Here is a 21,963-nt window from a genome sequence, read left to right as displayed (position 1 = left end):
TTTTACTTTTAACTTCTTACTTATTTTAAGTAATTTTTTTAATTTATAAGTTAAATTAAATATTAATTTATTTATAATTTTTATTTATAAATAGGTTTAATCAATTTATAGATCAAATAAAACACTCTCTAAACAATAAATGATAATTCAATTAAAATTTATATCTTATTAACCAATTTTTCATCTTTGTTAACAAAATTAATTAATGAAATAAAAAATTAATATATATATATAACAGTTTCGTTATAATTATTAATTATAATGACTCTTACGGTAATATATATATCAATTTTTTTTTATCAATAAGGAGAATTTTCTTAATTTCTTATTTTTTGAAAAATTAGAAATGAAAAATATTAAAATAAAATAGGAAAAGAGAGACATGGATGATGTTCCATTGTTCATAAAATATATTACATTTGTTTTTTTATTATCTGACATATATTTATTTTTGGCTGCTATCTTAAGTAAATTCCAAAAACATGTGAACCATCTTGTGAACTCTCGTGAAAGGGAGAGATTATAGAGAGCAAACAGTCTGATTCATCAAACCAGAGAAGCCTTGAGACTTGTGACAGAGCATCTACATCTTAGAATCGCATAAGAAATAAACCTGTAAACAAAGATGAAGCACACCATTACCACCACGTTTCTCCACCTACTTTCCTCTCCATATCCTTCTTCTTTTAGCACATCTTCTCCTCTAACCATGCATGTTCCAAACATGTATTCCAAGCATTTCCCTGATCTTGAGAACTCGTTTATCAAGAATCCTTCAAATGGGTACTTGAAAAGTGATATATAATGCATGAACATCCAGTAGTTTGGAATCCCATGCTTGGAGATGAAGTAGCCAGAGAACAAAAAGAAAGATCCCATCACCCCTGATATCACTGAATTTCCAACAATGAAATTTGGTACTAGAGCACTGATGCATACCACAACTGAATTTGCAGTGTAGAGAATCAACCAGATTAAGAGCAGGAAGTGGATGAATGCTGTGAAATTTGGATTTAGACCCACCAGCCAATATAATGGGATAGAGAATAATATGGCTAGAATCAGTAGGAATGGCAAGTAAACAAGCCCGTTAGCCACTGCATAGGATGAGACTCTGTAGCTCCCACAAGAGGTCTCCTTCATTAGAATTTCCCTTTCTTGCAAGAAGATTGGCAGAGCCTCTGTTGTGCAAGAGAGTAAGAATGTTAATGTAAAAGCAAATAGGCCTACCCTTTCTTCTGCTCCTGTCAAATCATCTTTAACATTGGAAAAGATGGAACCCAAAACAAGCCCAGATATCAACATTTGAATTGTCCTGCATGCAAAGAGCTCCTTGGTTCGAAAAATGTTCTTGGAGAATCTATGAGTGAGAATTACAGTCTCCTGAAACCTGGAATTTGCAAATCCGCGAGGAAAATCAATCCCAGCATTGATAATTTCCTCGTCGACAACTTTAGATTGCTGAAAGAGCTGTTGAAGAGTGAACTTGCCACTTCTACTATCACCTTCCTCTGCTTTCTTGATCTGCTGTTGGGCTGTCGATACCGGAGTACTTTCTGGCTGCTGCTGCTGAATGGCTTCAATGGATTCGATAGCGAATTCAACAACATTAACATGAAGAGGAAGCTGCATCCCCATTGTCCTCAAATGAACTCCAAGCTGATCCACCGTTCCATGATGTAAAACCGACCCATTAGCCATCAAAAGTATTGAATTGAACAGCTTCACAATGCGAAACCCAGGCTGGTGAATGCTTAATATTATGGTTCTACCCCTTGTTTCCGCCATAACCTTAAGCATGCCAATAATCTGTAAAGCAGAAGTACTATCAAGACCAGAGGTTGGCTCATCAAGAATTAGAACTTTAGGGTCATGTATGACATCAACTCCAATCGAAACTCGACGCCTTTCTCCGCCGGAAATCCCACGAACCCTTTCGTCACCCACACGAGTCATGGCTACATGCTCCAGGCCAAGTTCTTGGACCAAGGACTTAACCCTTGATATCAGTTGTTCTTCAGGAAGCCTCAGACGCAGCTTGGCACTAAACATAAGGGTTTCCTCCACTGTGAGTAGAGGAAAAAGTGTGTCTCTCTGTGTGACATAGCCTGATATCTTCTTGAACTGAGCCTTGTCGACAGGATTTTGGTTGACAAGAATGGAACCATTTTGTGGGGTAAGTTTTCCGGCGAGGACTTCAAGCAAGGATGATTTTCCAGCTCCACTTGGACCAACAATGGCAAGGATTTCCGATGGCTTTGCTTTGCAATTAACGCCATTAAGAAGATGCTTTTCTGCAAGATTTGGTTTGAGTTCCTGATTAATTTGTTGATCTTCATTGAAGATTTTAAAAGGGTAGTTTCTTTTCTGGGTGGAAATCTTGAAGGTGATCCCTCTAGCTTCAATCTCACAGCCTTGTTTCTTCATTGAAGAAGCCTTATTTTTCAATGGTTTTTGGGTGGCTTCTGGCTCGTCTAGCTACCTTCTCTCTCAAGACCACCCACTCCAACCATTAGCATACTCTCTTTACTAATAAAGAAAGCACAGTTGCTGCTGTTTTGTCGTCAGCTGTATAATCAAGAAATCAAATTCAAAAATTGTAAAATCAAGAAATCAATATTTAGCAGATTTTAGTTTTTCCTCTAATTTCTCTCTCAATAACATTGAAATCGATCCATTTAAATGGAATTAAGTGGGAAATTCATACACGAAATCCAGTTCTCGCACAAGTAGGGCCTAGTCTTGACGTGACCTTTGAACTAAAAGGGAGCAAATTAATGGTTGAAATTGAGCCAAAATGATGACATGTGAATGAATCTTTTATGTGGCTGAAAATTCATATAGAAATTCTTCATTTTTTCCCCTTTTTCTTTTTATCGTTTTCAATTTTAATTTATTGTTTTATATTTAAATAAAATACAAATTATTGACCTATATTGAAATAATATCTAAAATTTTAATTCAAAAGAATTAGTTTAAAGTTTTCATTTATGTATTACAATTATAATAAGTATATATAATAAATAATAAATAAAAAAATATATTTTTAATTAAAGAAAGGTAGCAGTAGGCACCCGTGAACTGCCAGCTGTGTGGTCAATAAGGGCCTGTGTGGACTCCACCAATCTCCAGCTCTTTCCAACTTTTGCTGCACACCTTTGTTTATTTTAGCCCGTGACTTCTCTTCCACCTTATCCTCATGGTTTTCTAATTATATTTTATATTTTTAGTAATCTATCTTATAAATTATTAATTTTATTTTTTTATTTAAAATAATCAAATTTTATATTTTATACATAATTTCTTTATAACTAAAAATTTCTTTCTTCGTTGATGAATTTTATTTTATTTTTTATATTTATAGTTATAAATATTTTTAGATCGATTTTCATGTACCGAAATTAAATTTTATTTTTCAAAGTAATTACATTAAATTAATTTAATTAATTATTTCCTTTTATATATAATTAATGCAATTCAATTGGAATCCCTGGTGGTCATCTACCAAGATAAAACAGGTAAATTCCAGTTAAGAGTAGCCTTGCTTTTTGTCCTCTAATTAGATAATTAACTTGTTATTAGCAAATGACCAGCTGAAACTTTTGTTTTTATTTTATTTTATTGTTTGATATAAAAATAGGGTCTATTTGGTATTACTGTTGAAATTATAATTAAAAAAATTATTTTTTTAATATATTAATTAGAGAATATTAAAAAATAATTAAAAATTAAATTTAACCAGTTTTAATTATAAGACTAAAATAATAAAATAATTTTTTTTAACTTTTTTTTAACAGCATATAAAATGATACTTTTACTCAGAAAAGTAATTTCAGACCCTAAAATTCAAAGTCAAATAGGACTATAATCAATTGTTAAACAGCTTAAATTTTATCAAAGTATTATATATTCAGTAATCACTTAAATTATTTTATTACTTTTTAATGCAGATAATTGAAGGAATTGATTTTATTGTAAGTAATTTTGTTAATCTTATAATTGAAGAAATGGAAAGAAATTGACTTAATTGCTTTAAAAATAAATATGAACTCTTTATAAATTAAATATAAGGCTTTAAAAAATAAATATAATAATTAAAAATTAAAAATTAACAATAAAAAATAAAGGATAAATTAACTATCTAGTAATAATAATAATTATTGACTAATAAATAATATTTAGGCGTTATAATTTAATCAATACAAAGAAGTTAATTAAATAAATTTAAAAAAAATTAATTTTAATTAATTCTAATCATAAAATAATTAATAACCCAAATTTTTTTTTGTGTAAACACACATTATTTTACACAAACTATAATGTTAATAGTCTCTAAAATTTTAAAGCTTTGAATTTTAATTAGAATCAAATAAATAAAAATTAAATAATTATAAAAGCTATTTTTTATTTACATTTAAAATTTTTTCATATTAGTTCACACACAATAAAATTAAATTCTTTTTTCTCAAGTAATTTTAAGAACATTTTTTTATATCAGTTTAATATATTTATATATATATATATATATATATATATATATATATATATATATATATATATTATTATTTTGACTATTATAAATTGGATCTTATATAAGAATGAGTTAAATAATTATTAGATTAAGTATTTATATATAAATTCATGTATTTATTATACATATTTTAATTGATTTTATACAAATCTCGATATAAATATTTAATATTATTATCCCACATTGATTTGAAAAAAAATATTTATATTATATATAAGATTTGAGCAAACTTTCTCGTCTTAAACTATCTTTTAAAGTGAAATTATATTTAATTTATTTTTTCTATAAATATAATAATTATTAAACTCATTATATTTGCATACTAAGTGCAATTTAAAAAAAAGAAAAACATTTGAGTGTTCTTTAATAAAATAAAACTATAATTATAATAAATGAGATCTTTCATATATATTTAAGTTCTGAAAATAGATTTTTTGAAAAAAAAAAATTAACTTGTAATTTTATAATAAATGTGAAAAGCATGTCTAATATCATTGTATTATTTTTATTATTAAATAAAATTTTAAATTCTAAAAAAAAAGCACTCAATCAATAGACATATATTGTTAAATAATGTAATATGAGGAAATGAGGACAGGTTGGAACAGCAAATATGGAATGAAGTGAGCCAATTTAATTTATGAGTTGGAAGATAGGCAATATATTATTAAAGTTGGATTCTTGTGTAGCTACAGAATAATGCTGAATATATCACTAGGCCTCTTGAAACAGTACAAGCACAAATACCCTTCAAGAACAAGCACTTCCCTAGCTGATAACTCATGGGAGAATAGAAATGGAGTACAAAAAAGAAGTATAAATTAATCTATTATATTTTTACATAAATAAAAATAGTTACTCATATAAAAAAGTAATATATAAAAATTTAAAAAATTTATTATAATTATTGTATTATTAATTTATTTAAGTAATAAATGAATTAATTTTATTTTATTTTGGTAATCAACTGACTTTTAAAATTTAAGCATTGATTTTATGTATAATATAAATATATCAGCTATTTTTATTATCATTATAAAGTTAAATTTAATTTTGTCCATTATTCTTTAAATATAATTTTTTTTTGAAAATATGAAATTCAAATATATGACCAAAAATCAAAAGGTAAGAAATATAAGGTTATTATTTTTATTATTGTTCTCATATATATACTAAAAATAGTGACATTTCTAAATCATTTTAATTGCTTGAAGTTTTTACTATGATTTTTCTATAAACATTTCACTATTTTTTCCAATTTAAAAATTATTTTTTTTTTATAGAAAAAGTGTGTGAAATTTAGGTAACAGAGAAAATTATAAAAATTGTAAAGACATGAAGATAGTGTTGTTAAGTAGGATTACATTTTTCATTATATTCTTATAAATATATACAAGAAATCTATCCATAGGTTAAATTTTCTTACAATATTCTAATTTTTTATTTTTTTTATTTAAAATATCAGGAAATTTAAAAGATTATAATTTTTATTTATATTTTATTAAAAATTTTTGATTAAATGAAAATTTTAATTATATATGAAAAAAAAATTCCAAACAAATTATATAATCCAATTAATATTGATAAAGCAAATGAAGCTGTTTGCAAGGAGTTATGGATAAATATATATGGACCGCTTATTCTTTTTCTTTACAGTTTTCTTTCTCTTGCCATTTCCCATTTCAAGGCCTCGTTCTTTTCTTGTTTCTTCTTCACCATAGCCCTCCTTGGAGAATACCTGAAAATCAATTTAGAAACAGAAATGGGATCTCCAGTTTTGGCAATCCAGAACTTGCTCAAGTGGAAGAAGTATAAAAGGCTTGATTTTGGTACTGTATTTGTAAAGGGTAGACGTTTGGAGAAACACGCAGTATCATGGAGGGAGCACTGCACCGAAAGAATTGGAGCTTCTATTTCTTGTTCTCACAGTTTCAACAAGGATACAAACCTACCATCTATTCAAGAACTTACTAATGCTCGAGTTATTTATAGTGTAGCTCCTGCTTTGGGTCATAACCAGGTACATTTAGCAATAATTGAAATTTTATAGTGTTTCAGAAGCCTTTTATCTATTAAGTTTTGAATTCTGGGTCATGTTTGGTTTTCTGACTGATAGTTTAGTTTATGAATTTAAGATGCTTGAATTTTGGCTTTTCTGTAAACTTAGAGGATTGCATCTAGATAATTTTCTAAACTTAAAGTGTTGACATTTGCCTTATGTTTTGTATGACTATGTTATAGCTTGCTAAGCTGGGTTGAGAGTTATTATGACTACAATTTTCTCTTTATTCTCCCACATGATCTATTAAATGGACCAACTTTTATAAAATAGCCGGACAAAAAATCAAGATGTCGAAAAAGGTCTACATATACTTGCTGTGATACTTTCTAAATTTCCGATTTGCTTAAGCTATTGCGTATGCGTTTAAACTATTACTTCCCAGTTCCAATTTATCAGTTCAACTTTCCACTCTTTCCAAATCAAATTGTATTGTTTGGGGTCTTTCCACATTATGATGGAAAGTGAGTGTAATTCCAGAAAATTTTGAGATTAGGAAATTTTGTAATGCAGGCCGTTATAATAATTACACGGTCCTTAAAAAGTTGACATGCTGTGGAGGAACTTGCTATTTTAGATAGATGGAATGTAGTAACTTTTCATTTACTCATGGTGTTGCTTGTATGTTTGGAGATTGAGTTTATTTTTTTTTCTTACTGTAATGTTCTTTTATTCCTACTTTTCCAATAGGAGTCGCATCCAGAATCCCATCTTAGAGTTCCTGCAATTGTGAGTGCCCTTGAAAAGATGGAGCTCACTTCAAAGGTATTCAGAGTTGCATATCCTTACTATTCTTTTTCTCTATCCCATTTACTTGATTGTATGTAATTGTTACGGCAATTACTATGGTTTTCAATTTGTTCTCACATTGTTCAGTAGTTAGTTGTAATTTTTGTACTTAGACTATTAATATGAACTCTTAACAATGTGCATTTTGGGGTCCCTTGCTTGGAAAAACCTCTAAATGTTTGATGGTTGGGAGGGTGCTTTCTTCTTTCTTGGCAGGTTCTTCACAGTTGTTTAGGCATACTTATCTGGCATTCCCTCTGCCCCCGCAGCTTCCTTTCTTTTTGTAGTCCCAATTTCAGAGTTCCTACCCTGTTAAGATCGAGAAGTTCATGGGAATTTGTTTCCTTTTTCATGTATTTAGGTTGGGGATTGTAAAAGGAATATATTGACAACCTAGGAGGCGGTATATAAACCTAAGTTTGAGTCCTGCTAATTGGATTGCTAAAAGTGTTGCTCAGATAGGGTAGTCATGGTGGTTTCTCTTAGAGCAAGATTTCCTATGCTAGATGCTTAGGAGTATGGCCTGTAGTAGAATCACAAATATTCAAGACAGAGGTCGGTTACGAATGCGTAACGTTGAATGTGTATCTTGCAGATACATAAATTGTTGTTTTTGTTTTTAATTTTTATTTTTTTAATCTGATACAAAGTTGATTATGGCTGCAAAAGCACGTCCCGGGAAGACGGGAAGGGGATGCTTCTTTTTTTTTTTTTTTATTATCATTCATCTTTATTTATTTATTTACTATGGTTCTTAGGAGGAAGGATTTTAGCATTGAACTCATGACTCTCACCTGTAATTACTCACAAGTGTACAAATTGAGCTCTATAATTGTGTAGGTGAAAAAATTGATCTAACCAATCTTTATACTCTCCATAATGTGACTGTTGCTATTGTACTTTTTTCAACCATTATTGCATTTTGGGATTTTCATTTGTTATGAATCTTAGATTTTGGGAAGGTAGTAACCTTTTGGTTAACTCACTTTGTTCCTTTGATCCTTTCGCCATCCATCTTGAGGGAAAAATTGTAGGGTTTGGACCTGGGATAATTCTGATTTGTCTTATCAGTCCTTGCATACAAATTCTACTCCTTTTTTGTTTTTTGTTCATAAGCCTTCAACTTCGAGTTATCCTCATTAAAATTCCGACTTTTAGTTTTTCCAAATAAGAATCCATACTTTTTACAACACAATAATATATTCCTATTTCAATAGGAACCAAACCTGACATCCTAAGTAAATTGGATGTTCCACAACTTCATTACGTTAGAATTGGGTTGCTGTGTTTTAAAATGTTTAGCTACTCAATAATAAAATAAAAGGCTGGACTACATGATTTGAAAATCATCTAAAGTTGAATCACTATGTGTGTTTGTATCCCAAATACATTTGCCTAATCATATTTAGAAGCACAGAGAGATGCCAAAACGGATAATCCATTTGCATGAGAAAAATATTTTATGCAATGGAATTTACTGAGAATGAAACCATTTCTTATATATCAATTAGTCAGTCTTTTTTTTTTTTTTTTGGGTAGTTTAATGTTGTAGCTTAACATATCAGTTCATCTCAATAAAGATCATGAATGTTTACTTTCATAAGACAGAAAGAGAGTGCCTCGTGGCAGGTGGGTTTAAGTGGGTCAGGAGTGTATTGAAACTGAATGTTATAGAAATGAAACAATAGATAATATTGAAATTCTGTCTGTTTCTATGAGAAAAATAAATGTACAGTTGCAGGTGTTGAGAATGAAATGAGTTGCATGTTTTGAGAATGAAATGAGTTTTATTTACATAAAATAATCATTCTTTTTTTCACATTTCAGTTTCGTGGTCCAGAGATTACTGAACTTAAAAATTTCATGCCTGCTTCTGTGGATGACATTGCAAGTGTCCATGCTAAACCTTACATTGCTCGCCTTGAGCAGGTAGCATTACCTTGACCTGCTCTCTCTTTCTCCTCCCCCATCCTCCAAGCCGGGCCCATTCCTTTGTTGAGTTATTTTGGTAATTTTCAACATCACAAATTTTCAAGAATTTCATCAGGGTGAAGGAAGCAAAGCAAATTGATGAACCGCAACCCCCCCCCCCACCCTCTCCTTTTATTTTTTCTTTTTTATATTGATATTTTCAAAACTGACTCAATGATCAGACTGGATAACATTGAAGGCTCGGTTTGATTGTATTATAAAGCTGTGTTTGATCTCCAGGAAAGTCATACACACAGGGAAACACATATATTTGGTAGACTGCATGAAAAGAATATTTGTCCGATTCACAATCTTGCTATATCAAAATACAGAAATAATATATTACTGGCACTCTTTTAGCACAAAGTCTAGGTTTGAGTACCAGGTCTTGGGTTTTCCACTTTTTCTGGATTAGAATTCACCATGATTACCTATTGAACTTTTGGCCATACTGATTCAAAAATTGATTTGACCATAGGAAATGATTCAGCACTAACCTGAAGTTAATTAGGTCTAACCGGCAAGTCCTGTCAAGTTTAAAACAATGGGACTGGCAGGTTCTTTTTGGTTCTGAATTTCCTATAAGTGGCCAAAATATATATGTACATGCATATATATAATCTAGGTGTGTGCTTGTGTCAAAGGAAAAATGTTGCTGGCATGTCTAATTCTTTCTGTTTTTCTTACTTATAGGCTATGGATCAAGCTTCAGAACAGGGCATTATTTTCATTGAAGGCACAGGACCAACTTATGCTACTAGCGATGTAAGTGCCTTTCTTTAGGAGTTTTGGTATTTTTATTCTTTTTTTTTTTTTTGGGGTATAATTGGTGCCAAATGGGACTCGAACTCTAGGTCTCATTGTCCTGGGCACGAATCCAATACAACTAAGTTAAAGCTCATTGGTAGGTGTTTTTATCCTTTAGGTTGTCAATATATTCGGATGTATTATGGATTCACCATGATAGATGCTGTCTTTTTCTTTTACTGAAACAGAAATCAAATGTATGACAGTCTTAAGCTTCAGTTTATTAAATATAAAAAAAGCTACAAATGTATTGTATTTCTTTAAACGGAGTTTGATATTGATTTATATATCTTAATATGTAGATTGTATAACTACATTATCTGGTTAAAATGGACATGCTTGAATAATTTGCATTTTGGTGTGTACATATGAAAGCAATATGTTCCTTATTTTACTCATGAAGATATAAATGATGCAGACATTCCAGGAGTCACTTGTGGCAGCTGGAGCAGGACTAGCCTTGGTTGATTCAGTGGTGATGTCTCCGTCTGGCACGTTAGTCTCTTTATGAATATCTATTTTGTTTATTCTGTATACTGAAAACAACTCCGCCTAAGTAGTTTGCGCTTAGCCGGTCCCAAGCCCGGATAAAGGAGAAGGGTTGCGGTAGGTGACAATCAGCGTAAAAATTTCGTCACACCTTGTGATATGGATTCAAATGATATAAACTTTGGGGCGTTCTCTACTAACGACGTGCTACATTAGAGCCCGGGTGTAGTGAGAAATATGCAAGGGTGTAGGGCGTTCACCGAAAGCGATGCGCCATGCCGGCGCCCTGGTGTAGTGTTAAGTGAGCAAGGGTTCCCACATCATGGACGGGTGTGGGTAAAGAAGTTAGTCAATAGGACAGATAGTATAACAGATAGTGGAACAGAACACAAGATAGACATAGAAAACAATAGAAGATATCATAGAAGGAGACCAATTAGGAAGGAGCAGAATAGGAGGAGGATCAGGGTTGGTACTTGGAATGTTGGATCACTTACAGGAAAATTAATGGAGCTTGTGGATACCTTGGAAAGAAGAAAGGTGAATATTGCTTGCATTCAGGAGACTAAATGGGTAGGAGAGAAAAGTAAGGAAGTCGGTAATTCAGGGTACAAACTGTGGTTTACCGGGAAGGAGAGAAATAAGAACGGAGTGGGCATAATCATAGACAGGACATTGAAAGACGCAGGAATAGCTGTGAAAAGAGTAGGAGATAAAATTATACTAGTAAAGCTAGTACTAGAAGGAGAAACAATAAATATAGTTAGTGCTTATGCCCCACAAATAGGACTAGACAGTGAGAGTAAACAAAAGTTTTGGGAAGATATGGATGATTTAATGCAAAGCATACCGAATGAAGAGAATGTTTTCATTGGTGGAGATTTGAATGGACATGTAGGAAGTGATAGACAAGGTTATAAGAATGTTCATGGAGGTTTTGGTTTTGGCAGTCGAAATGAGGAGGGAAGCAGCATCCTGGATTTTGCTATGACATACGACTTGATACTAGCAAATACCTACTTTATAAAAAGAGAGTCACATTTAATGACTTTCAAAAGTGGGCAACATAGAGAAGACAAATAGAGCTCTATGCAAGGATTGCAAGGTCATTCCAGGAGAGGCTTTAACAAGTCAACATCGGTTGGTGGTCTTGGATGTCAAGTTTAGTTTAGGAACAATTCAAGTAAGGTCAGAAGAAATAGTGAAGCTCGAACAAAGTGGTGGGAGTTCAAAGAAGTAAAGCAAATGAAGTTCAAAAATGAGCTTCTCGAGTCCGAAATATGGAAGCTGGGTATGGAGGCCAATGATATGTGGATACAGATGGCATCAAAGATTAGAGAAGTAGCTAGAAAAGTACTTGGAGAGTCTAAAGGACACGGACCTCCCTCAAAAAAGAGAAGGGGGTAGAATGAGGAAGTACAAAAGGCAGTGAAGAGAAAAAGGGAATGGTATGAGAAATTACCTAAATGTGATAATAATGAGGCATATGAACAGTACAAGATAGCAAAGAAAGAGGCAAAAAAGACAGTTAGTTAAGCAAGAGCACAGGCCTTTGAAAAGTTATATGAGAAACTTGGAACTAAAGAAGGGGAGAAAGATATTTATAAATTAGCAAGGAGGAGAGAAAGGAATTGTCAAGATCTTAATCAAGTTAGGTGCATTAAGGATAAAGAAGGAAAAGTGTTGGTGAAAGATGAGGACATTAAAGAAAGATGAAGAAATTATTTTAATGATCTCTTTAATAATAGTCAAAATGGTAATAGCGTGAATATAGATTATAGAACAATAGAAAAGAATTTGAATTATACTAGAAGGATTAGATCTTTAGAAGTAAAGGAAGCACTTAAGAGAATGAAAGTGGATAATGCCTGTGACCCCGATGAAATACCAATTGAAGTGTGAAAGTGTTTGGGAGATATGGGAGTGATATGGTTAACTAAATTATTTAATAAGATTCTAAACTCAAAGAGAATGCCTGATGAATGTAGGAGGAGTATTTTAGTACCTATTTTTAAAAATAAGGGAGACATACAGAGTTGTTCAAACTATAGGTGAATTAAACTCATGAGTCATACTATGAAGTTGTTGGAGAGAGTTGTAGAGCATCAACTACGTCATGATACTTCTATCTCTCTCAATCAATTTGGTTTCATGCCCGGTCGTTCAACTATAGAAGCGATCTTTCTCATTAGAAGCTTGATGGAGAAATATAGAGATGTAAAGAAAGATCTACACATGGTTTTTATTGATTTGGAGAAGGTTTATGATAGTGTTCCAAGAGATGTCTTATGGAATGTGTTAGAACAAAAGATGGTATCTATTAGGTACATACAAGTGTTGAAAGATATGTATAAAGGAGCAACTACTATTGTGCACATATTGGGAGGGGACACAAGAGATTTTCCGATCTCAATTGGATTACACCAAGGATCAGCCATAAGCCCTTACCTTTTTGCATTTGTTTTAGATGAATTGACGAAACATATACAAGAGAGTATTCCTTGGTGCATGATGTTTGCGGATGATATTATTCTGATAGATGAGACACGAGAAGAAGTCAATAGAAAGCTAGAGTTTTGGAGAAGTACTCTAGAGTTAAAGGGTTTTAAGTTAAGTAGAACGAAGACAGAATACATATATTGCAAGTTCAGTGAAGGCCAAACTGGTGATAGGGAAAGAGTTAGTTTGAATGGAATAGTACTGTCCCAAAGTAATCACTTTAAATATCTAGGCTTAGTCCTTCAAGTAGATGGGGGATGTGAGGAGGATGTTAGTCATAGGATTAAAGTCGGATGGTTGAAGTGGAGACGTGCCACGGGAGTTTTATGTGATCATAAGATTCCCAATAAGTTGAAAGAAAAATTTTACCGTACGGCCATATGACCGGATATGTTACATGGTAGTGAATGTTGGGCACTGAAAGAGTCGTATGCGTTTAAGATAAGAGTTGCAGAGAATGAGAATGTTAAGGTGGATGAGTGGCCATACTAGACTAGATAAAGTCTGTAATGAGAGTATTAGAGAAAAGTTAGGAGTGATGTCAATTGAAGATAAGTTGAGGAAAGGGAGATTGAGGTGGTTTGGTCATGTGAAGCGTAGACATACGGAGGCTCCATTTAGACAAGTAGAGCACATTAGGTTAGAGGATAGAAAAAAAAAAAAGGGGTAGACCTAAATTGACTTGGAGGAGAGTAGTACAACATGACTTAGAAGCATTACACATTTCTGAGGATTTAACCCAAAATCGTTTAGAGTAAAGAAAGCGAATCCATATAGCCGACTCCAAATTTTTGGAATAAAGACTTAATTGAGTTGAGTTGAGTTGTATACTGAAAACATTTCATTTAACTCGATGAAATTAATAGTTACTCTTCTGAATGATAAAACTGTTTTTATATGTTTGCATTGAAATAGATTGATTATGAAGCTCAATTATACTTACAGACATTGTGATCAGTAGATAGTGAAAGTCTCTGGAATTACAGTTAGCCAGAATCTTGTCATATTTCAGGTTGCAGCATCAAACAACAGTCAGAATCCGCCTACAGGATTTGCTTTGATAAGGCCTCCAGGTCATCATGCTATTCCAAAAGGGCCTATGGGCTTTTGTGTTTTTGGTAATGTGGCCATTGCAGCTCGCCATGCTCAACGTGTGCATGGATTACAAAGAGTCTTTATTATTGATTTTGATGTTCACCATGGGAATGGGACAAATGATGCCTTTTATGATGATCCAGATATATTCTTCTTGTCAACTCACCAAGTAGGTTTTGATTTTTCAGCTCAACGTATTTTGGTCATGTTATTGACATGCCTGATTTTGTTTTTGGCCAAATGATTTTAGTTTTTTTTATTAAAAAATTGAAATCCAATAATCAAATTTGAGGTTCTTTTTGTTCAAATTATATTTAATACAGATATGAACTTCTAAGAAGAGGAAGAGTACAATTGTTGAAACTTGAAACAAAATTATTACAAGTGTATTTGAAATTACAACCTTTTGTTTAGATATTATAAATTCACTTTTTTATCCATATCCATACACCTAATCTCCATTCATGAATCTACACGATGAACTTTATTCAAGTAATGTGGATAACATCCAAGTCACTTGATTTTACATTCCCCTATCCAGATGCAACCTCAGTATCTCTTCCTTGTCTTACCAATTAGTCTGGACTGAAGCTGACTCACAAATTTTGATAGGATGTCTTTGTCAGTAGAAACTCTAATTTAGGGGTTTCTACATCTCGAAAGAAGAAAGAAAGAAAGAAAGAATTATAGAAAGAGAGAAAGATAGAAAGAATGGAGAATTTAGAGAAGAAGAAGATCAACTCTGTATTAGATTCAGAATGAGAATCTACAAGCATGAGCCAGCTATTTATCCACAGCTGTGGACTTCTCTACAGTTCTAATAACCCTCTCTACAATTCTATAACTGACTCTAACAGTATCAACAACTTCACAACAGCTATCAACTGCTTCACAACAGCGCTAACAACTTCATAACTACCTAACTCATTTTCCCTACAAAGAATTTTCTCTATTCCTAAACTTTCCTCTCTTATATGTTACAGTCTGGCTTAGAATTATAAATATAGACTTGGGGACATTTCAAAAGCTTACTCATAGGTGAACTTTTCCTCTTAACTGTGGATAATAAACCCAGTACGCAAATAAATTGCATGCCAGCTCCATAACAAAAATGCATAGTTTTGGTTACTCAAATTTCTGTTTAATCAAGGATGAATATCTTATTACTGTATGTATATTATATTAGACAGTGGTAGTTATATGCATTTTGAGCTCACGATGTTCAAAACATCTTTTCTTATCATTCAATATAAGAAATGTGCAAGACACTTGTGGGCACACATGTTTCTGAGTATGTGCATATGATCTTTTTACTTTCTATATTTTCATATGTAAACTGTGTTAAAGGGAAATGTAAACCATGCTGTCTTCAACCTCTATGATCTTTGTTATCATTAATATTTTTGAATGATAAAGTTTCAAATTGACTCTTTTTAGATTTGGGATGATCTCATGATTGTCCTCTCTGTCCAAAGCTGTCTCTCTTTGTTATTCGTACCTTTTGAGGAAAAAATCATTTATTAACATTTCGGTTCCTTTTTCCAAGTACTGGGACCGAGGGAAATTTGGAAAAATTCTTAAATTTTTTAGATGTTAAAAAAGCAGCAGCAAATATTTCTGTACATCACTAAATGGAAAGGTGGCCAGAGAACTTTCATACGGTAACATGTTTACCAGTAAAGCATCAGTCTTTTGGTTTCTTGCTGAATCTGTCGATGTATACGTTTGTATTAGAAGTATGATGCGCAATTTGCTAATAAACCAATAAATCCTGTCTCAAAATTTGTTGGTGTAGGATGGCAGCTACCCAGGTACAGGTAAAATTCATGAGGTAGGTCATGGAGATGGGGAGGGGACAACACTAAATCTACCTTTGCCAGGAGGATCAGGTGACATTGCCATGAGGACTGTGTTTGATGAAGTCATTGTGCCATGTGCTCATAAGTTCAAGCCAGATATAATTCTCGTTTCTGCTGGGTGAGTGGCTGCCCTGTCCTATGAGTTTCAACATATGCTTGAATAAATTAACTTTGTTATGCATTTCCTTGTTCTGCCCACGATTTTCCAGTATTTTAAAAAAATGATGCAACATAGAGCATGCATTTAGTGATTGGCAAAATATTTTGCTGCTTCTTTCTCTCTTATCGTCCTAGATTAAATCATAACAGTGATTGATTGCAAGTTAAATTTTGTGGCACAATGGCACATGCATATGCTTATATATACACATGCATCATTTCTTATTTATCTATCAAATTCTAAACAGCAAATCTTTTTAAATGGAAAATTTTAGTGTTCTAGAAAGAGATCTGCAATTGTTGTCATCTTGTAACTAAAATCAACAGCCGAAAATATGCATGTTAAGTGACTAAATTTTGTTCAGGTATGATGGTCATGTTCTGGATCCGCTGGCCAGTCTGCAATTTACAACAGGAACATACTACATGCTGGCCTCAGATATTAAACAACTCGCCAAAGATCTATGTGGGGGCCGTTGTGTATTTTTCTTGGAGGGAGGATACAACCTTGATTCTCTTTCATATTCAGTGGCAGACTCTTTTCGCGCTTTCCTTGGGGAGAAAAGCTTGGCATCTGAGTTTGATAACCCTGCATTCCTCTATGAAGAGCCATCAACAAGAGTGAAGCAAGCAATTCAGAGAGTTAAACACATACATTGCCTATGAATAATCTAAACATATATAACAATATGTCTTACAAGGTTCCAAGATCTACTTGTGAATGAACTTCTGGATAAGCTACGCTAGCAGGAGAACTTCGATTAATCAAAAACTCCAGCGACAAGCTGCCCATCAGACTTTGAACAATAAGACAAGTTATTGTATAGTATCTTTAAGAATGTATAGGATTGCCATTGTATTTATACACTAATGACAGGTTCAATTACAAGCATTGGTTGGTAAAGTTGTAGGATACATTTTCAACTTTTGCAGTTTGAATAAGATGTGCCAAGCTTCTTTATTTATTGGGATTACCCAAAAGCATAGGTAAATTTTATTTATCCAAGGATACAAATTTTGTTTGTTTTTTGATTCATAGTTGGTTCTAAAGCTATTATCATCACTGCTGCTTTATGTTGGCAATTTGCAGCCTTTAATTCAAAAGGCTAAGGATAATCTAGTAATGCATTGCTTTTGTAGTGAGAGGGAGTGGTGGACGATGAACCCCACCAAAGTATAGAGCCATAGCTGCCATGCCACTTTACTGATATGAAAAATGAATAGGAAACTAAATTCTAACAGATGGAAAAGTTGTTTCACAGACTATAGTACATTTTGTGCTGTTGTCAACTACTCACTAATGACAGAAGAATGCGTTTGTTCTCATAAGTTGCCACTTGGAAGTAGACAATATAAACCACTCTTGAATTGGAAATTCTGAAGGAAAAACCCTCTTGAAAAGGATTAATCAATGCCTTTGTATAAAGTTGTAAAATATGTTAAGCCAAACCTCCTAAAAAGAGAGGAGAATAGAATTAATTAATGGATTGCTTTAATTGCTTATTATTTATTATATAGGATCCAATTTTAGCCTAAACCATTGTAATTAAAAGCATGAATATTAAATAGATCTAAGCTAATTTTAAATAGATTTATGATTGCAACATCATGATTAGAAAATGTTCTTATTGTCACACATAGATGGACAGATATCACGTCTCAACTAATTGCCACCCTTTTCTTAACGTTGTATTTGGCCCTTAATGCCGATTTAATTTTTTTTTATTCGAAAGATTAATTAAATAACTCAATAAATAAATCACCTCTTCTTTGTTGTCTTTGATCAACTTTTCTTCTTTTCCTCTTTTAATTATTTAGAGAACCTTGTTTTAACTACAACTACTTGATTTTTTTTAGAAGTTAATAAAAAGAAAAAAATATATAATTCTAAGGATGCATTGTATAATTTTCCTAATTCTTTAAGATTCAATTTTTCTTAATATCACTTAATTAAAATGAATTAAAAGTCAACTTAATCACCTTTAATCCCAAATTATATGGATGTTTTTTACTATTTTGTTAAAAAATACTCAATTTAAAATTTCAACTACGAGAGTTGCAAAAATAATTGTTGGCACTGAGTGAGATAGTTCAATAAGCAAGCATTTTGCCAAATTCTTTTTGATTTATGGCACTTGGGCTACCATGCATGTTATAAGGAGTTGGAGTTGTACCCCTTTACTAGTAGTTTAAATTTTTGGCATGATAGTAAATGTTCGATCCTATAATTGATACTAGAATTGAGGTTATAGATTCGAATCATCAATAAGTGTTGGGAGATTGTTTGACACTGAGTAGGGATTATTTGGAAAATAACTCATGATATCACTTAAATACAATAAAATTTAACTCAATTCCACTAAACTAATCTTAATCTCAAAATGTATGAGTTATATTTCACCATTTTAATCCTTTAATACTATATATTAAATTATTTTAAAGCCAATTAAATAATTTTTTTTACTACTTGACTTGATGGATTTTTTTTTATTATAGGTAATTAAAGAGACTATTAGCATATATAAATTTAAAGTGATGATATTGTACTTAGCCATGAAATTATTTATTTAATGACATAATAATAATAATTTTAATATGGATTCAGACATATATAAATAAACAAAAACACATTGACATAGTTATCAAATGGCTTTCCAAGTCATTCTTACAAAGAAAGGGATAAGGAAGAGAGAATGAATTAATAAGTGTGAAAGCTTTGTCACCAACTATAGAAGAAGAAGAAGAAGAATGTGTGTCACATAATGATCAAAGCTTTCACATCCATCTCTAGAGTTACCACGGTCCGGTTTTGAACCGGAACCGAATTGGAATCGGTTTGGTCAAAACCGGATCAAAACCGGTCAAAACCGGAATCGGCTTCGAATCGGACTGAAACTGTTCTTCTGCGATTTGGTTCAGGTTCATATTTTTTAAGAACCGTGAACCGGTGGTTTCGAACCGGATTGAACCGACGATTTCAAACTGGATTAAACCGGCGATTTAAATATAAAAAAATTCAATAAATATGTTACCTCACTCCTAATTCATTTATATATATCATTAATTCTCTACACAATTATTCTCTGCATTTTCTTCAATTCTTAATATTTTTTCAATTTTTCTCAAATTTTCTAAATAATTATTTTTTACACTCATTTTAATTTCCAATACTCTCTCAATTTTTCTACTTTATTATTTTATATACTTATTGAAATTTTCAATACTATCTCAATTACTTTGTTATTACTTTAAATCCTCAATAAAATTTTCAATACCCTCTATTTTAATTTTTTTTTTCTCTTTTATATTTTTTAATTATCAATTATTATATAATTTTTAAAAAAAGGCAAGTAATAGAACTAGAAATTTTTATTCCTCTAAATTCTAAAGGGATATTTAGGCAAAATTAAGTTTATACACTTTTTGCTAATTTCTTTAAAAAAATTAATTTCATCTCTAGTTTTTTAATCAGGTTCAAGTATTTATTTATTAAATTTTTCTTAAAGATAAATTATTTTCTTTTTTTTTTTCTTATTTTATTTTGATTGAAAAATTTCTAAGGAAAATTAAAATATTTTTACAAATATAACTTAAATTTTGAATCAATAAAATTTTTCTCTAATTTTTTTTGTCTAAGTTACCCTTAAATCATCCCTAAACTACTTCCAAACCGTCCTCCAAATTGTCTTGAACCGTTCTTTTTCAAACCGCCCTTGAAACCGTTTTAAAACGGGGCTCAAACCGGAACCGGTGGTTCAGGAACCGTCTTCCAAACCGTCCCCTGGCTATTTGGTTCAGATTCATGATTTCATTGAACTTAAACCGACAGTTCAGGAACCGTAACCGGCGGTTCCAACCGTGGCCACCCCTACCAATAACAACACAACTCCCCTCCATATATATGCATGGATTAATTGCATTTATATTTCCTATTTTTGATTTAATATTTAAATTTATAATTTTAAAAATAATTTTAATATTATAAAAAATATATATATAATTTATTAATTAAAAAAAAAAATAGAAGAGGACTAATCGATGAGAGATAAGCTCCAACACTCATAATGGTTGAGCTAAAACACATGTCAACTCAACAAGTCCTTTATGTTAAGTATAAATTAAAAAAGTGACCCACCAACTACACAATTAGTGAGACTAATTCCACCTTTAGTAAATCTTGCAATCATTGTTCAACACTAATCATGCCATGCTGTGAACTCATCTCACCATTCTTGATTGGATACGTAATATTATTGCAATTTTACTTCACTTATTTCATTCATAGTATATGGTTTATTTTATACTTATGTTTGCTTATAAACCATGACGGTTGTATGAAGCAATATATTATGATTTTTGCTTTAAATTATTATAAAAAAAATATTAACCATAAGTATAATTAATTAATAGTTATCACAATATCCATTTACCGCCGCCTTTATATCAACCCATCAACTCCATCCATATATTAATAAATATATGCATGAGTTTGCAGCTTCATCAAACACTGGAAATGGGAGATTACAGCTCTCTTAAGCTTCCTCCTGGATTTCGTTTCTGCCCAACTGATCAAGAACTCGTCCTCCACTTTCTCTACCGCAAAGCTTCCCTCTTGCCTTCTCATGAAATCATTCCTGATCTCCATCATCTTCATCCTCTTGATCCGTGGAACCTCCATGGTTTGTATTTCTTCCTTTTTCTTTTTTAATTATAGGGTCTCAGCTCCGATTGGGGTTGGAACTCATGAGCAAACCACTTAATATTAGTTTATATCAATTCTTTAATGTTATAGTTGTTGAGTATATAATTAGAAAATGGCTTGATGATGATAGGTAAGGCCCTTTCTAGTGGAAACCAGTGGTATTTCTTTGCACATATGATGGAATTTGAGAGCCAGCAGCAGGTCACAGAGAATGGACTGTGGAAGCAACTGGATGTTCAGCAACCTATCTTTAGTGATTCTGGTAACAAGATTGGAATCAAGAATTATCTCGTCTACTACATCGGCCAACATCCTGCTGCTATAGAAACCAATTGGATGATGCACCAATATCATCTCTGCAACTCATCATCTCCTAAACGAATCAGAAAATCTGTGAGTACAGATGGTATATATATATATATATATATATATATATATATATATATACATCTTTGATTTTCTTATAATAACCATCACATTCAATCAATTTTTGTTCTATTTTTTCTGATTTTATTTATATATGTAGGATTACCATAAATGGGTTCTATGTCGAGTTTATCAAAGTACGGAGAATTGTTGTCAAAGTTTCAATTGCACAGATGAATGTGGAAATGATGAAGATGATGATGATGATGGGACTGAGCTTTCATGCTTAGATGAAATGTTCTTGTCATTGGAAGATGATTTAGATGATATAAGTTTGCCAAATTAATCATCTTTACAAATGTTCATTTTGTTTGATTAGGCTCCAATTAAACTTATGCCTTTGTGTGTAAACATGTGTATCTCAATATTAATTATTTTCCTTGAGGGGTCATCAGTCTTCTTCATATATTTTCAAAATTGGAAACATGGTTGTATTATTAGTAGACTATTCTATTTTAATGATTATGTACTATCTGCTGTTTCATTAAGTAATTAGGGTTTGATTTTTAAGGGTACAAGAAGATGTTTTGGTGGTATTGTACTCATTGTTCAATTATTTTAAAAGTACTTATTCAAT

At 31.8% G+C, this 21,963-nt stretch overlaps 3 protein-coding genes across 5 annotated transcripts; 2 read left to right on the top strand and 1 right to left on the bottom strand.

The window, feature by feature from the left end:
- Nucleotides 1-367: 367 nt before the first annotated feature.
- LOC110644296 (ABC transporter G family member 5) lies at nucleotides 368-2,663 on the bottom strand. The gene has a single exon (XM_021796995.2). The coding sequence runs from the start codon at nucleotides 2,425-2,427 to the stop codon at nucleotides 547-549; it is 1,881 nt and encodes a 626-aa protein (XP_021652687.2). The 5' UTR covers nucleotides 2,428-2,663; the 3' UTR covers nucleotides 368-546.
- Nucleotides 2,664-6,168: 3,505 nt separating this feature from the next.
- Nucleotides 6,169-17,219, top strand: LOC110644297 (histone deacetylase 14, chloroplastic). 3 transcript variants are annotated; one of them, XM_021796996.2, is made up of 8 exons: nucleotides 6,169-6,551; nucleotides 7,281-7,355; nucleotides 9,207-9,308; nucleotides 10,044-10,115; nucleotides 10,576-10,632; nucleotides 14,158-14,409; nucleotides 16,036-16,217; nucleotides 16,624-17,219. In XM_021796996.2, the coding sequence occupies exons 1-8, from the start codon at nucleotides 6,294-6,296 to the stop codon at nucleotides 16,922-16,924; spliced, it is 1,299 nt and encodes a 432-aa protein (XP_021652688.2). In that variant the 5' UTR covers nucleotides 6,169-6,293; the 3' UTR covers nucleotides 16,925-17,219. The 3 variants fall into 3 exon arrangements, with proteins under 3 accessions (XP_021652688.2, XP_021652689.2, XP_021652690.2); XM_021796997.2 differs by lacking the exon at nucleotides 9,207-9,308 and having other exon boundaries at nucleotides 6,172-6,551; XM_021796998.2 differs by lacking the exon at nucleotides 14,158-14,409 and having other exon boundaries at nucleotides 6,172-6,551.
- A 3,495-nt stretch (nucleotides 17,220-20,714) lies between these two features.
- LOC110644302 (NAC domain-containing protein 104) lies at nucleotides 20,715-21,777 on the top strand. Its single transcript, XM_021797006.2, has 3 exons — nucleotides 20,715-20,937; nucleotides 21,091-21,353; nucleotides 21,487-21,777. The coding sequence occupies exons 1-3, from the start codon at nucleotides 20,742-20,744 to the stop codon at nucleotides 21,670-21,672; spliced, it is 645 nt and encodes a 214-aa protein (XP_021652698.2). The 5' UTR covers nucleotides 20,715-20,741; the 3' UTR covers nucleotides 21,673-21,777.
- Nucleotides 21,778-21,963: the final 186 nt, after the last annotated feature.

The sequence above is a fragment of the Hevea brasiliensis genome, chromosome 7 (assembly GCF_030052815.1).
Source record: "Hevea brasiliensis isolate MT/VB/25A 57/8 chromosome 7, ASM3005281v1, whole genome shotgun sequence".
NCBI lineage: Eukaryota > Viridiplantae > Streptophyta > Magnoliopsida > Malpighiales > Euphorbiaceae > Hevea > Hevea brasiliensis.
The sequence above is the reverse complement of the archived record's forward strand: the minus strand, read 5'-3'. Positions and strand labels throughout refer to the sequence as shown.

Excerpts from the sequence above, each read along its gene's own strand:
- LOC110644302 (XM_021797006.2), top strand. The coding sequence starts at position 20,742 with ATGAGTTTGCAGCTTCATCAAACACTGGAAATGGGAGATTACAGCTCT. Across the intron at positions 20,938-21,090 it reads TGATCCGTGGAACCTCCATG|GTAAGGCCCTTTCTAGTGGA; the intron begins GTTTGTATTTCT and ends TGATGATGATAG. Across the intron at positions 21,354-21,486 it reads CTAAACGAATCAGAAAATCT|GATTACCATAAATGGGTTCT; the intron begins GTGAGTACAGAT and ends TTATATATGTAG.
- LOC110644297 (XM_021796996.2), top strand. The coding sequence starts at position 6,294 with ATGGGATCTCCAGTTTTGGCAATCCAGAACTTGCTCAAGTGGAAGAAG. Across the intron at positions 9,309-10,043 it reads ACATTGCTCGCCTTGAGCAG|GCTATGGATCAAGCTTCAGA; the intron begins GTAGCATTACCT and ends TCTTACTTATAG. Across the intron at positions 14,410-16,035 it reads TCTTCTTGTCAACTCACCAA|GATGGCAGCTACCCAGGTAC; the intron begins GTAGGTTTTGAT and ends TTGTTGGTGTAG.
- LOC110644296 (XM_021796995.2), bottom strand. The coding sequence starts at position 2,427 with ATGAAGAAACAAGGCTGTGAGATTGAAGCTAGAGGGATCACCTTCAAG.